Genomic DNA, 13,785 nt, shown 5'->3' with positions numbered 1-13,785 from the left:
GCACTTATCGAAGCACATGCTCTGACAGTTCTCTGTTGCATATCTTCAGGTGTAGTTGGAACGTCTTTATAAGCAATGTCTCTTACAAATCCCCACAAGAACAAATCCAGATGCGCTATGTCTGACGAACGAGCCGGCCGCCGCGCATCTCCTCCGCGTCCAATTCAACGACTTGGGAATTGTCTCTGCAACTCATTTCTAGCCAACAGAGAAAAATGTGCCGGACACGCGCCGTGTTGATACCACATCCTGTTCTTTGTTCCTAAAGGTATTTCTTCCAATAATAGACCTAATGTTTCTTGCACGCATGTGGTGTACTTCCTACCATTAAGATTTCCTTCAATGAAATAGGGGCCTATACTTCTGTCCTCCAGGATCCCACACCATACATTCACCGAACACGGTTGTTGGTGTGCAACTTGCTGCAGTCAACATGGATTTTCAGTTGACCAATAATGTATGTTATGTAAATTAACATATCCATGGTTCGTGAATGTAGCCTCGTCAGTATATCAAATCAAATCAATAAATGTGACATCCCTCTGAAAAATGGTTCAAATGGCTCTGAGTACTATGGGACTTAACATCTGTGGTCATCAGTCCCCTAGAACTTAGAAATACTTAAACCTAACTAACCTAAGGACATCACACACATCCATGCTCGAGGCAGGATTCGAACCTGCGGCCGTAGCAGTCCCGCGGTTCCGGACTGAGCGCCTAGAACCGCGAGACCACCGCGGCCGGCTACATCCCTCTGAATCTGAAGCTGAAACAATCCGCAGAATTCAGTGCGACGCATACAATCCGTACCATTTAATTCTTGGTGGAGACTGATATGGTAAGGATGATACTTATGGCGATGCAGAACACGAACTACTCTAGTCTGGCTCATGTCAGATTCCCTTGATATTTGATGCGAACTAACACATGGATCTCGAACCACAGTGGCAAGAGTACCAATTTCCGTTTCCTCGCCGGCCTCTGTGGCCGAGCGATTCCAGCCGCTTCAGTGCGGAAACGCACTGCTGCTACGCTCGCAGGTTCGAATCCTGCCTCGGGCTTGGATGTATGTGATGTCCTTAGGTTAGTTAAGTTTAAGTAGTTCTAAGTCTAGGGGAGTGATGACCTCAGATGTTAAGTCTCATAGTGCTCAGAGCCATCAGAACCATTTGAACCGTTTCTTCGATAGTATCTTTCAAATGGTTCAGATGGCTCTGAGCACTATGGGACTTAACATCTGAGGTCATCAGTCCCCTAGAACTTAGAACTACTTAACTATTTATTTAAACTACTCAAACCTAACTAACCTAAGGACATCACATACATCCATGCCCGAGGCAGGATTCGAACCTGCGACTGTAGCGGTCGCGTGGTTCCAGGCTGAAGCGCCTAGAACCGCTCGGCCACATCGGCAGGCTAGTAACTTTCCTTTGCCGGATATGTTTCCGATGCGTTAAAGATCCAGTTGTTCCCATTTTTTTACACACATATTTAAATACACGACGTGTAGGGTGAGTAAGTTGAGGATATCTTTCAGTGTATAAGTCTCTAGCCCTCATTTGATTGGCATTCTCCGTAAATAAGAAGCATACCGACTTCCAAGGAATACATCATTCACATTCGCTTGATTCGACGATACTAATCTTACCGTTCCTATTAGTGTTGTATTGCGAAAACGTCGAATGGTGTTTACATATCAGTGGCATTCTACATGGATACGCCATATTCGCCGAATATTTACTATTTGCACTATATACGAGAGAGAATTGTCAGTGCATGTACTTCGCTAAGCGCCGAAGTGATAAGGAATACCACTAAATCCATGATAAGAAGATTGCAGCCCTGTACTGATACCAATGGTCATCACTTAGAACACTTTCTATAAATGGACGTTCCTGCCACCTTTGTGACCTTCGTTGACCTTGAAAGACCTTACTGTTACACATCATTGGATTCGTCTCGATAGCCGTTATCAGAAAATAAATACCAAACTATAGCACCCTATTTAAAAAAAAGCAAAGTTGACCTTCATATCTCTGACGCAAGGGGTTTCGTGCAACCATGGTAGGTATGGAGCAAGGATCACAAATCTGAAGTCCGCATGTAAACTGAAAAAGTGTAACCATTATGCTAGTTTTGCCACTGTCTCACCAGTTACAACAAGTTACATTAGTTAGCGTGAGTACTGAAGTGAAAACACATATACCCTGTGAATGTCTTAAACTCATACACGATGCATTTCAATAAACTTGTTAGCACAATAGTGTCGTCAAATATTGAGCTGTTACGTTCACATCAGACCACTAACACGTCCAGTGTCTCGTCCACCTTTATATCATTTTTCCCCATTACTTCACAGTCACTGCATTCCCCTTGCTATAATGAACTCTTGATTGTCTGGCTTGAAAGTGTTAATAACCAACTTCTGTAACTCATATACAGGATCTTGCTGGCTCTGAGCACTATGGGACTTAACATCTGTGGTCATCAGTCCCCTAGAACTTACAACTACTTAAACCTAACTAACCCAAGGACATCACACAACACCCAGTCATCACGAGGCAGAGAAAATCCCTGACCCCGCCGGGAATCGAACCCGGGAACCCGGGCGCGGGGAGCGAGATATACAGGATCTGCTTCCATACAAATTTCTGTAGACACTAGATTTGGGCCACGCCCTGGCTATGCCCATGTTTAGTTCCTCTTGACTACGCATTTCTGACGGTAACGGGAAAATTCGTTCTCTGTCACATGCGTATTCACGAGGTTACAGGTTGTCGCCCGGGGTGACCGAGCGGTTCTAGGCGCTACAGTCTGGAACCGCGCGACCGCTGCTGTCGCAGGTTCGAATCCTGCCTCGGGCATGGATGTGTGTGATGTCCTTAGGTTAGTTAGGTTTAAGTAGTTCTAAGTTCTAGGGGACTGATGACCTCTGAAATTAAGTCCGATAGTGCTCAGAGCCATTTGAACCATTTTCAAGAGGTTACAGGTTACAGCATTTGAGTTCCAAGGACTCTTTAGCTGCCACACAATGTCAACTGGAAGATGAGCAAGCCCTCTAGTGAAGTTTATCTGCGAGTTCCTGGGAATGTTCTCGCACTAGAAGCTGCTTGGAGAAAGTATTCACCTAGCGTCCTCTTCTTGTAACTCTTTCCCATGCGAACTGCAGAGGCACCGATTACTTCGTTACTTGCGTATTAAAATGAGATATTGCGAAGTCACTGTGGACGATGACCAGTTTGGCGTTAGCAAAGGTCTTGGAAGACATGAAGAACTGACAGCCAGATTTTAATTAATCTGTCAGCTGGTGATGCGATTAGACGGGGGGTGAGGGGGTAGGGGTGTTGGGGGGGGGGGGGGGAGCTGTGACAAGAATTGGCACATGTAGCACAGGTTATTGAGGACACTTGTTGCAGCAGGTACGAAATAGAGGTGAGCACAGCACACATTGTAAAGGTAGCATCGCAAACCCAATTGATAAACTGATGATGGTTCAAATGGCTCTGAGCACTATGGGATTCAACTGCTGAGGTCATTAGTCCCCTAGAACTTAGAACTAGTTAAACCTAACTAATCTAAAGACATCACAAACATCCATGCCCGAGGCAGGATTCGAACCTGCGACCATAGCGGTCTTGCGGTTCCAGACTGCAGCGCCTTTAACCGCACGGCCACTTCGGCCGGCTGATAAACTGATGACCAACGGATAATAAAGACAAGTTCTTTTAAATGAGTATTGCACGTTTTTATAGTGATTTCTGAGATTTTTCAGACGTGGTTGATACTAGGTATTTTTTTTGGGAATTCCACCCAGATGAAACGTCTTCAAGAAAAAATTGTATATTTTTACAGAAGACCAACTCGATATGTTCTGTGCAACTAGTCAAATTTTATATCATATGTTTCAATTCTGAACAATCGCTTTTTTGAGTCATCGGTCTTCTGACTGGTTTGATGAGGCCCACCACGAATTTCTCTTCGGTGCTAAACTTTTCATTTCAGGATAGCACTGACAGCTAATTATTTGCTGTATGTAATCCAGTCTCTGTCTTCCTCTACAGTTTTTACCCTCTACAGCTCCCTCTAGTACCATGGAAGTCATTCCCCGGTGTCTTAAAAGGTGTTCAATCATCCTGTCCCTCCTTCTTGTCAGTGTGTTACACATATTCTTTTCCTCTCCGATTCTGCACAGAACCTTCTCATTCCTTACCTTATCAGTCCACCTAATTTTCAACATTCGTCTGTATCACCACATCTCAAATGTTTCGATTCTCTTCTGTTCAGGTTTTCCCACAGTCCATGTTTCACTGCCATACAATGCTGTGCTCCAAAGGAACATTCTTAGAAATTTCTTCCTCATATTAAGGTCACTGTTTGATACTAGTAGACTTCTCTTGGCCAAGAATTCCCTTTTTGGCAGTACTAGTCTACTTTTTATGTCCTTCTCTCTCCCTCCGTCATAGGTTATTTTGATATCTAGGTAGCAGAATTCCTTAACTTCATCTGCTTCATGACTATCAAACCTGATGTTAAGTTTCTCGCTGTTCTCAATTCTTATACTCCTCATTACTTTCGTCTTTCGTCTGTCCACTCTCAATCCATTTCCTGTACTCATTGGACTGTCCATTCCAGCCCACAGATACCATAGTTCTTCTTCACTTTCACTGATGATAGCATTGTATTCAGTGAATTGTGTACCTGATATCCTTCCCTCTTGAATTTTAATTCCACTGTTGAGCCTTTCTTTCATTTTCGTCATTGTTTCTTCGATCTATAGACCGGACAGTAGGGGCGAGAGACTAAACCCCTGTCTTACACCCTTTTTAATGTGAACACGTCGTTCCTGAGTTCCCAGTTCTACAAATCAATTCTTGGAAATAAAAAGCATACTAAAAGCCCATTGACCTCTGCAACATAAGTGCTGCAGGAATATGAGCATTTCCGACATTCTTCTTTTTCCATAATGTCGTATCATCAGCAGGCTGAGATGAGGCTTTCAGGTTCAAAGTGAAGCTTCCACACTACTTTACACTGTGTTTTGAAATGAACTTCCCCAACAGGTCAAAACAACACCCTGTGACTTCGTCTTTTGCATGCCTCTGACCGCGGGACGGAAAATACCGCTTGAATCGACGCAGAAATAATCCTTTAATGTGAAAAAAGTAGACTGACCCGAAGTTAAATCAGCCATTGAAGCAGTACGGAATAGCTCAGGAGGTTGAATGCCGCTGTACAGTTTGGGTCTGCCAAGAATGTACAGATAACTGTCAGTGTTACTTCTGTAACTCACAGTGGAATGAATCTGGAACTTCTTCGGTTGTTTAAAACTCTTTGAGACGGCAACCAGGCACAAATTTATTTTAAGTTCCTTTATTCAAAAGGTACCTTTACCGGTTTCGAATCATTACAATTCATCGTCAGAGGGCTTTCATGCTTTCATTGCTGTCTCGTCACCTTCAACATTGGTTTTCAAATAACAGCCTCGGTCTCCAACCATGTCATCATATGATAAAATTGTTTAAAACTCGTTTAGGAACCATGTACACTTGTCACGGAAAACTATTCTATGCTCCTGGTGATATTCAGTCACACTGCTGTGGCTCTCAGTTTCTCTAGCGAAACTTTTCGGTAGCATACACCATACTGCGCGCATCACAGAGCCGGATATGAGTAAACTGCTGTCTCAAGTCACTCACAAACTCAACATCTATAAACCCAAACTAGGGATGTATTTGGGTAAAAGACCTCCACTCAGAAGGAACATCGAAAAGAAACAAAGATACCTCCACAGACTCCAGAAAACACAGACTAACTTAAATTACCAGTAATTAATAATTAAGCTTCCTTTTATGTATATTTGGACAGTATTAGATTCCTCGAATACTAGATTTTATGAATCAGTAATATAAGCGGTTCCTGTCTTGTGAACTACTAGCAGCATTCACAGGAGTTTAGAATAATTATTTTATACGTTGAAGTTCATCCAAAAAATATAAGAAATAATTTTAAAGGATAACGCTATCCGATTAGAAAATGATAGGAGGAGCGAGCGCAACAAACCTGGGTATGGTGGTGGTGGGCAGGGAGGGGGGTGGGGGGTGGTTAGGTGCGCGGGTGAGGGTTGGGTTGTTCATGCGTATCACGCGTCCTAGACAACAAGTGCTAAGTAGAACGAATAGTCACATTTAACATGCGAAATTACAATAGCTCATTTGAAACGAAACTAAAATGCAAGCACATTTATCGGATATTTTTTGCCAAAAGTTTCAAAGTTAGCATTAAAACGTGTTATTTCACTTTACACGCCTTTCGAAGAGCTCTCTAAAGGCGTTAATCAACATCACACAAGAGTGAAGAACTTTGCATTCAACAAAATCACGCACCCCTCTGCCTACTTTCATACACCTGAAACCTCTTTTCGGTATCTTCAACTGTTCATGAAATGGCGCCGACCGGTGTGGCCAAGCGGTTAAAGGCGCTACAGTCTGGAACCGCGTGGCCGCTACGGTCGCAGGTTCGAATCCTGCCTCGGGCATGGATGTGTGTGATGTCCTTAGGTTAGTTAGGTTTAAGTCGTTCTAAGTTCTAGGGGACTGATGACCTTAGAAGTTAAGTCCCATAGTGCTCAGAGCCATTTTGGTCATGAAATGAAAGAGGTGCAAGTTTTATGTGGGTAACTCTATATAATCCAGTGGCTCAAGAGTGCCCGTTTACCCGCTGCTGGCCCGTCCCCAGTAAACAGAAAAACGGTTATGTTTGTTGGTGAACAACGCAACCAGCCACGAATGTTTTTAATATGCTTCATTTCAGTGCCATTATCGGTTTCGAGCTTTCGTGACCATCTTCAGACGACGAACGTTTCCGGTTGCATTAATGTTTTCGTCAGAAAAATGTTGTCTGCCGCTTCACTGTAGAAAAATATTTGTATATTTAGCACCGCTTCATATGTTACTACCTTAGCGCCCGCTGCTTCGCTCGCGTAGTCTGTACGGCCTGCAGAGATTTTTTTGTCTCTATTTAATCGAATTTTTCTGTTGGTCACAGATTACAACACCTTCTGAGATAATCACTGTAATTAAGGCCATATAAGCATGGTCTTTTCAGAATGTACTTCTGACTAAAAAGCGATTCTGGTAGCTGGAGTCCAAAGTCTATGTTAATTCTATGTTAATCATGCCTTCTGTGTTCTTGTGGAGATACTTCCATAGCAACAAATATTTTTTTTTACATGTAACCGGGAAGTAAAATATCAGTTTTCATACAGGGTGACAGTTGCTGAATTACATTTTAAAAAATGTAAATTAGTTGCAAAGTACGGCGTGCACATACACTTTATTCAATATGTAAACGTCGCTACAGATATTCGGATTTAGTTTATGACATGTTCGATGCGCCTACATAATTGGCGATAATGTGGTGCAGACGAATAGGGAACTTCTGCATGTCTGCTGACGTGTCGATGCTGGCCATGACCTCCTGAATGGCTCAACAACGGTTTTGAGGTTATTTCTGTACACCGTGTCTTTACAATAGCCCCTCAACACGGAGTCCGGAGAATATTGCGGCCAGTCGAGGCCCATGACGGAAGCGTCTGGGTACCCCCGAGCCAGAATGCGGTCCCAGATGTGCTTCTCCAGGACATCAAACACTCTCCTGCTTCGGTGGGGTCCATATCCGTCTTGCATGCACCACATCTTGTCGAAATAAATGTCACTTTGGAAAATGACCATGAAATCATCTTCCAAAAACGGTAGTCATTGTGCTATCAAGAAATATCGCACCGACTATTCCGTGACTGGACGTTGCATACCACACAGTCACCCGTTGAGGGTGAAGAGACTTCTTGATCGCGTAATTCAGATTCTCAGTCCCCCAAGTACGCCAATTTTGCCTACTGAAGAGCCCATCCAAATGAAAGTGGGCTTCGTCGCTAAACCAAACCATACAAATTCCATCATGCACCGCGGCCAACCGTGTAGCTTGAACGTCTTAAAGCAAACCGTTCAGAAGTTATCATGATTTTATTCCATATAGTTCAATAATTGTCACCCTGTAAATCTAGTTTAAATTTTTTTTTTAATGTAACGAAATATTTTCTTAAAAATTTTCGTCCCCTGTTGCACTCCCTTAAGGACTGAATTTCCAGAAACACAGAACCATACTTTTATTTTTAAATTTCTAAGAGAGAAATCAAAATGTAGCCTTAAAAATATTTAATACTTCTTTAGTAATTACGTATTTTCAAAACAACTTTCACCCCCTGTTTTCGCTCTTAGTGGTTGAATTTCCAGAAATGCTGAAACATGGTTTTTTTTCTGACAGAAACCAAATACTAGCTTTCGTAGTTCTAGCTTCAAAATTCCCTGAAGAGTGATATATTTTCATAAAGCCTTTCACCTCTATTTCACCCCGTTTGGAGTGGAATTTCGGCCAATCACTTCTTAAACGATGCCTACATTTTAAGATCACACCCTCTCCAAACTTCAAGTTTCTATCGTTAGCGGTGTCGGCTGGGCGATGATGAGTCGGTGACTCAGTGTGACTCTATTTCACCCTCATTGGGGCTGAATTTCCAAACAGTAAAACACGTATTTTTTATCTCCAACCGAGAAGCCAAACACCAATTTTCAGTGATTTAACTTTAAAAATGCTTTCGCAATGAAATATTTTCGTAAAATCTTTCACCCCCTATTTTACCCCCTTAGGTTTGGAATTTCCCAAAATCCCTTCTTAAATAACGCCTGCAGTCCAAGGTCTACTCCTTCTCCAGATCTCCAGATTTCAAGTTTTACCCTTAGCGGTTTGGACTGGGCGATAATGAGTCATTTAATCATTCAAAACATTATCTTTTATAAATGGAATGTTCGATAGTAAAAACAAGTAATCGGTCATGATAGCCATCTTAAGAGGGCCATGGTTGCCCGAAACCGATTATGGAATTGAAATGAAGCATTTTAAAAGTGTTACTGGCTGGATGCGTTTATTCACCAACACTCGTTAACGGCCGCAAAGGCCACGAGATCTGGCATGCATAAAACAGAGTCATTATGTTTATTATGAATGAAAAGCCACACTGCACTGGTATAATATTCTACAATATTTATTAGTTATTTTACCAACCGGTTTTAGGGCATTACGTCATCATGAGGTAAAAAGATAAATTGTGGTGGAGTGAAATGTTTGTAGAATCAAAGATTTATACTAGTGCATCTGCAGAGTATCACTGTTATCATAGATGAAAATTATTAATATTAGATTTATCTGCATAGGTCAATCTGACAGGGCAAATATGCACCCACTTAGAGGAACATTATAGAAGTTGGAAACTTAGAAATGGAGACTCTCCTTTGGCAAACCACCTGAAAGAAGGCCTTAGTTACAAGGTGTAACAGGAAGTCTTACGTCGCTCCTTAAAGGGAAGAAGATCAACTACCTCGAAGTAACGGAAGTTAATAAACAACACCCATATGCAGAATGAGATTTTCACTCTGCAGCGGAGTGTGCGCTGATATGAAACTTCATGGCAGATTAAAACTGTGTGCCGGACCGAGACTCGAAGTCGGGACCTTTGCCTTTCGCGGGCAAGTGCTCTACTAACTGAGCTACCGAAGCACGACTCACGCCCCGTCCTCACAGCTTTACTTCTACCAGGACGGGCCGGCGAAAGGCAATGGTCCCGAGTTCGAGTCTCTGTCCGCCACACAGTTTTAATCTGCCAGGAAGTTTCAACATCCATATGCTCAAGCTTAGTACTGAACAACCAGACGCAGTTCCCTTAGTCACCACTTCTAACTGATGATACTACTCATAATCCCATCCAGGCCATGTTGTAAAGTACCCGTTTCATTCACATGTCTACTTTTTTCTTTATTTCGGTTACTATAATTTCTCTTGTGCTGTTAAAAAGATCATTTTGTATGAGGTATCGAATATACTGCTTCCCCCTACTTATACCTTCCGAGGACATCACGAATGTAAAATTAGAGAGATTCGAGCGCCCACGGAGGCTTTCCGACAGTCGTTCTTCCCGCGAACTATACGCGACTGGAACAGGAAAGGGAGGTAATAACAGTGGCACGTAAAGTGCCCTCCGCCACACACCGTTGGGTAGCTTGCGGAGTATAAATGTAGATGTAGATGAATCATAGCTGCCTCATTTACCTGCTTAATGTCACTAGTATATCTTATCTGTTTGTAATTTAGGACCTATTGAAGACGAGATTATTTTGTTCAGCCATTTCCTTGGAGCAGGTCACTAAAGTTTATTGTTCATCTCCACAAATGGAAATGTTAACATTGTTATTTCAAAACTACTCTGTTTCGTGCGTTCAGGGAACTGAACGAGTTGCGGAAGCCCTCGACGGACAATCCGGAGATCCTGCGCTTCTTCCGCTACATGAAGGCCGCCAAGGACGGGCAGGACGGGCTGCCGTGCGCCCAGCTACACCCCGGCTGCTCCGCCTCGGCGTCGCGGCCGCCGCTGCTGCAGACGTTCCACGACATCAACAAGCTGGTGCACGCGCGGAGGCTGGGCCGCCTGCTCACAGCAGACTCTGAGACTGAGTCCCAGCCGACCGAGGTCGGAGAGTACGTCACCGCTGAGGCCACGGTTCCACTGCCCACCGTCGCAGACAACATTCCGAATCCGACAGCAGAAACAGAGCATGGTAGTTGAGTTTCTGACGCGATAACAATGGGAGTACACTACCTCTAAGTACCCACTCCATTACTGCAGACCACTGCACTACCAAATGAAGTAATCAGAAACGTGTCTTTCATTCCCAATCAGGTACTTCTGTGCGACGCTTTTCGGCATTCAATGTAGTTAATTTTTTTGTATATCTGAATATGGTCCTCAGTCTCCGCCACACAAATGTAGTCCATTTGGTGGTCTAGTTTCATTTTTGTGTGCGAAATTCGTCTTCTGTTGATATATCAAAAATCTTTATTACGTTTTAACTAAGTGTCGGCAACTGCACCGTGTCTTGTCCACAGATTACACAGCCAAAACTCTTGAAGTTTCATTTAAAGAAACGACTAAAAAGATACGCACTGAACACTTTTTAACTCCCACAGAGCATTTATTCATTTGATCCAAATTTACAATTTGCAGTATATGAATGTGCATACAATTCATTGTTGCTTTGCTGATAATTGCTACCATTCAACAGCTAAATTTCCCGAGACTCGTATTTATTTATATCAACTAATGAAAAAGTCCACTACACTGACAGTTGCGCAATCAGTAATTACTATTGTGATTACTGGTATAGATCAAATTGAGTGTTATATGAATTATGGGATAAACAGAGCTTTGGTTCTCTTTGTGATTACCTTATTAGCATGGAAGATTTTAAGGGATATCTTGGAGGTCACAAGAGAGCAGGACATTTGCCCAATTGCGATTTATGGCTGTCAGCATTTTCTTTTTTAGTGACACAGGTTTCTGGCAAATATGGCATTTGTAAGGCATTCATAAGTAAGTTCCAAAGCACTATAAATGAAATGGAAACTAATTTTTAAATTGCAGTTAGGAAGAACAAGAGAAGTGACATGATCACTGATTGAAAGTCCAGAAAAATGTTCTTATGCAGGTCGTATTTATTACTATATGTATTTTCGTAATGATAACAGTTCAGTCCCTCAAACAAACATGAAACCATCTTTTTTTTCTTTTTTATGGAAACATGATCACTTTTCATAAGGTAATTTTGAAAGCATTAGATTTGAAACTACCATATGAATTTGATGACGATGATAGTGTGTAATTATAATAAACAATACGCATAGTAATGCTGCTGTTTATTAGGGTCTCATATTTATTAATTAATTTATTTGTGACATCAACTGTCTATTTATAAATTATTTTATTATTTATTGCTGTATTTGTTATTTGTTGAATAAACACACCACCATAGTCTCTACTTCCATTTATTTCCCTTAAACATAACATCCCTAACGGAGCTCTCCCTTAAATTGTTTACATTATTGTATACAATTGAGTTAAGTGTGTAGAACGATAGCACACAGAACAAAATCAGACTATTAACTGTTGACAAACTACCAAATACCATTTTAAAACAAAGCATTTGTTCGAAACCACAAAAGTACAGCAATACTGAAAACAAGTCAAAACCATTAAAGCACAGCAAAGATCACCTACTGAGCTGAAGGGAAGAAGGTGTTCTTTTTTTTTTTTACTTATAAACATAAGTGACAACTTTTAAAGATTAGTGATGTGTATATATAACAACATTTAAATACGCTGATGCTTTCACTCTCTCCCATAACTGTTTATATATATACACTCCTGGAAATGGAAAAAAGAACACATTGACACCGGTGTGTCAGACCCACCATACTTGCTCCGGACACTGCGAGAGGGCTGTACAAGCAATGATCACACGCACGGCACAGCGGACACACCAGGAACCGCGGTGTTGGCCGTCGAATGGCGCTAGCTGCGCAGCATTTGTGCACCGCCGCCGTCAGTGTCAGCCAGTTAGCAGTGGCATACGGAGCTCCATCGCAGTCTTTAACACTGGTAGCATGCCGCGACAGCGTGGACGTGAACCGTATGTGCAGTTGACGGACTTTGAGCGAGGGCGTATAGTGGGCATGCGGGAGGCCGGGTGGACGTACCGCCGAATTGCTCAACACGTGGGCGTGAGGTCTCCACAGTACATCGATGTTGTCGCCAGTGGTAGGCGGAAGGTGCACGTGCCCGTCGACCTGGGACCGGACCGCAGCGACGCACGGATGCACGCCAAGACCGTAGGATCCTACGCAGTGCCGTAGGGGACCGCACCGCCACTTCCCAGCAAATTAGGGACACTGTTGCTCCTGGGGTATCGGCGAGGACCATTCGCAACCGTCTCCATGAAGCTGGGCTACGGTCCCGCACACCGTTAGGCCGTCTTCCGCTCACGCCCCAACATCGTGCAGCCCGCCTCCAGTGGTGTCGCGACAGGCGTGGATGGAGGGACGAATGGAGACGTGTCGTCTTCAGCGATGAGAGTCGCTTCTGCCTTGGTGCCAATGATGGTCGTATGCGTGTTTGGCGCCGTGCAGGTGAGCGCCACAATCAGGACTGCATACGACCGAGGCACACAGGGCCAACACCCGGCATCATGGTGCGGGGAGCGATCTCCTACACTGGCCGTATACCACTGGTGATCGTCGAGGGGACACTGAATAGTGCACGGTACATCCAAACCGTCATCGAACCCATCGTTCTACCATTCCTAGACCGGCAAGGGAACTTGCTGTTCCAACAGGACAATGCACGTCCGCATGTATCCCGTGCCACCCAACGTGCTCTAGAAGGTGTAAGTCAACTACCCTGACCAGCAAGATCTCCGGATCTGTCCCCCATTGAGCATGTTTGGGACTGGATGAAGCGTCGTCTCACGCGGTCTGCACGTCCAGCACGAATGCTGGTCCAACTGAGGCGCCAGGTGGAAATGGCATGGCAAGCCTTTCCACAGGACTACATCCAGCATCTCTACGATCGTCTCCATGGGAGAATAGCAGCCTGCATTGCTGCGAAAGGTGGATATACACTGTACTAGTGCCGACATTGTGCATGCTCTGTTGCCTGCGTCTATGTGCCTGTGGTTCTGTCAGTGTGATCATGTGATGTATCTGACCCCAGGAATGTGTCAATAAAGTTTCCGCTTCCTGGGACAATGAATTCACGGTGTTCTTATTCATCATCTACAGCCTAGTAAATGGTTACCCATTTTTCAGAATTTCTGTTGTCTGTCTGTTGATTGATGTGTAATG

At 43.4% G+C, this 13,785-nt stretch overlaps 1 protein-coding gene across 1 annotated transcript in view; it reads left to right on the top strand.

Moving 5' to 3' along the window:
- LOC124789913 overlaps positions 1 to 11,693 on the top strand; it is a 97,652-nt gene extending 85,959 nt beyond the window's left edge. The window contains exon 3 of the mRNA XM_047257430.1: positions 10,333 to 11,693. Within this exon, the coding sequence (XP_047113386.1) occupies positions 10,333 to 10,675 (343 nt within the window). The 3' untranslated portion in view covers positions 10,676 to 11,693. The remainder of the gene's footprint in view (positions 1 to 10,332) is intronic.
- The last annotated feature ends 2,092 nt before the right edge of the window (positions 11,694 to 13,785 follow it).

This window comes from Schistocerca piceifrons, chromosome 3 (genome assembly GCF_021461385.2).
Source record: "Schistocerca piceifrons isolate TAMUIC-IGC-003096 chromosome 3, iqSchPice1.1, whole genome shotgun sequence".
Taxonomy (NCBI): domain Eukaryota; kingdom Metazoa; phylum Arthropoda; class Insecta; order Orthoptera; family Acrididae; genus Schistocerca; species Schistocerca piceifrons.
This window is presented reverse-complemented; position numbering and strand designations above follow the sequence as displayed.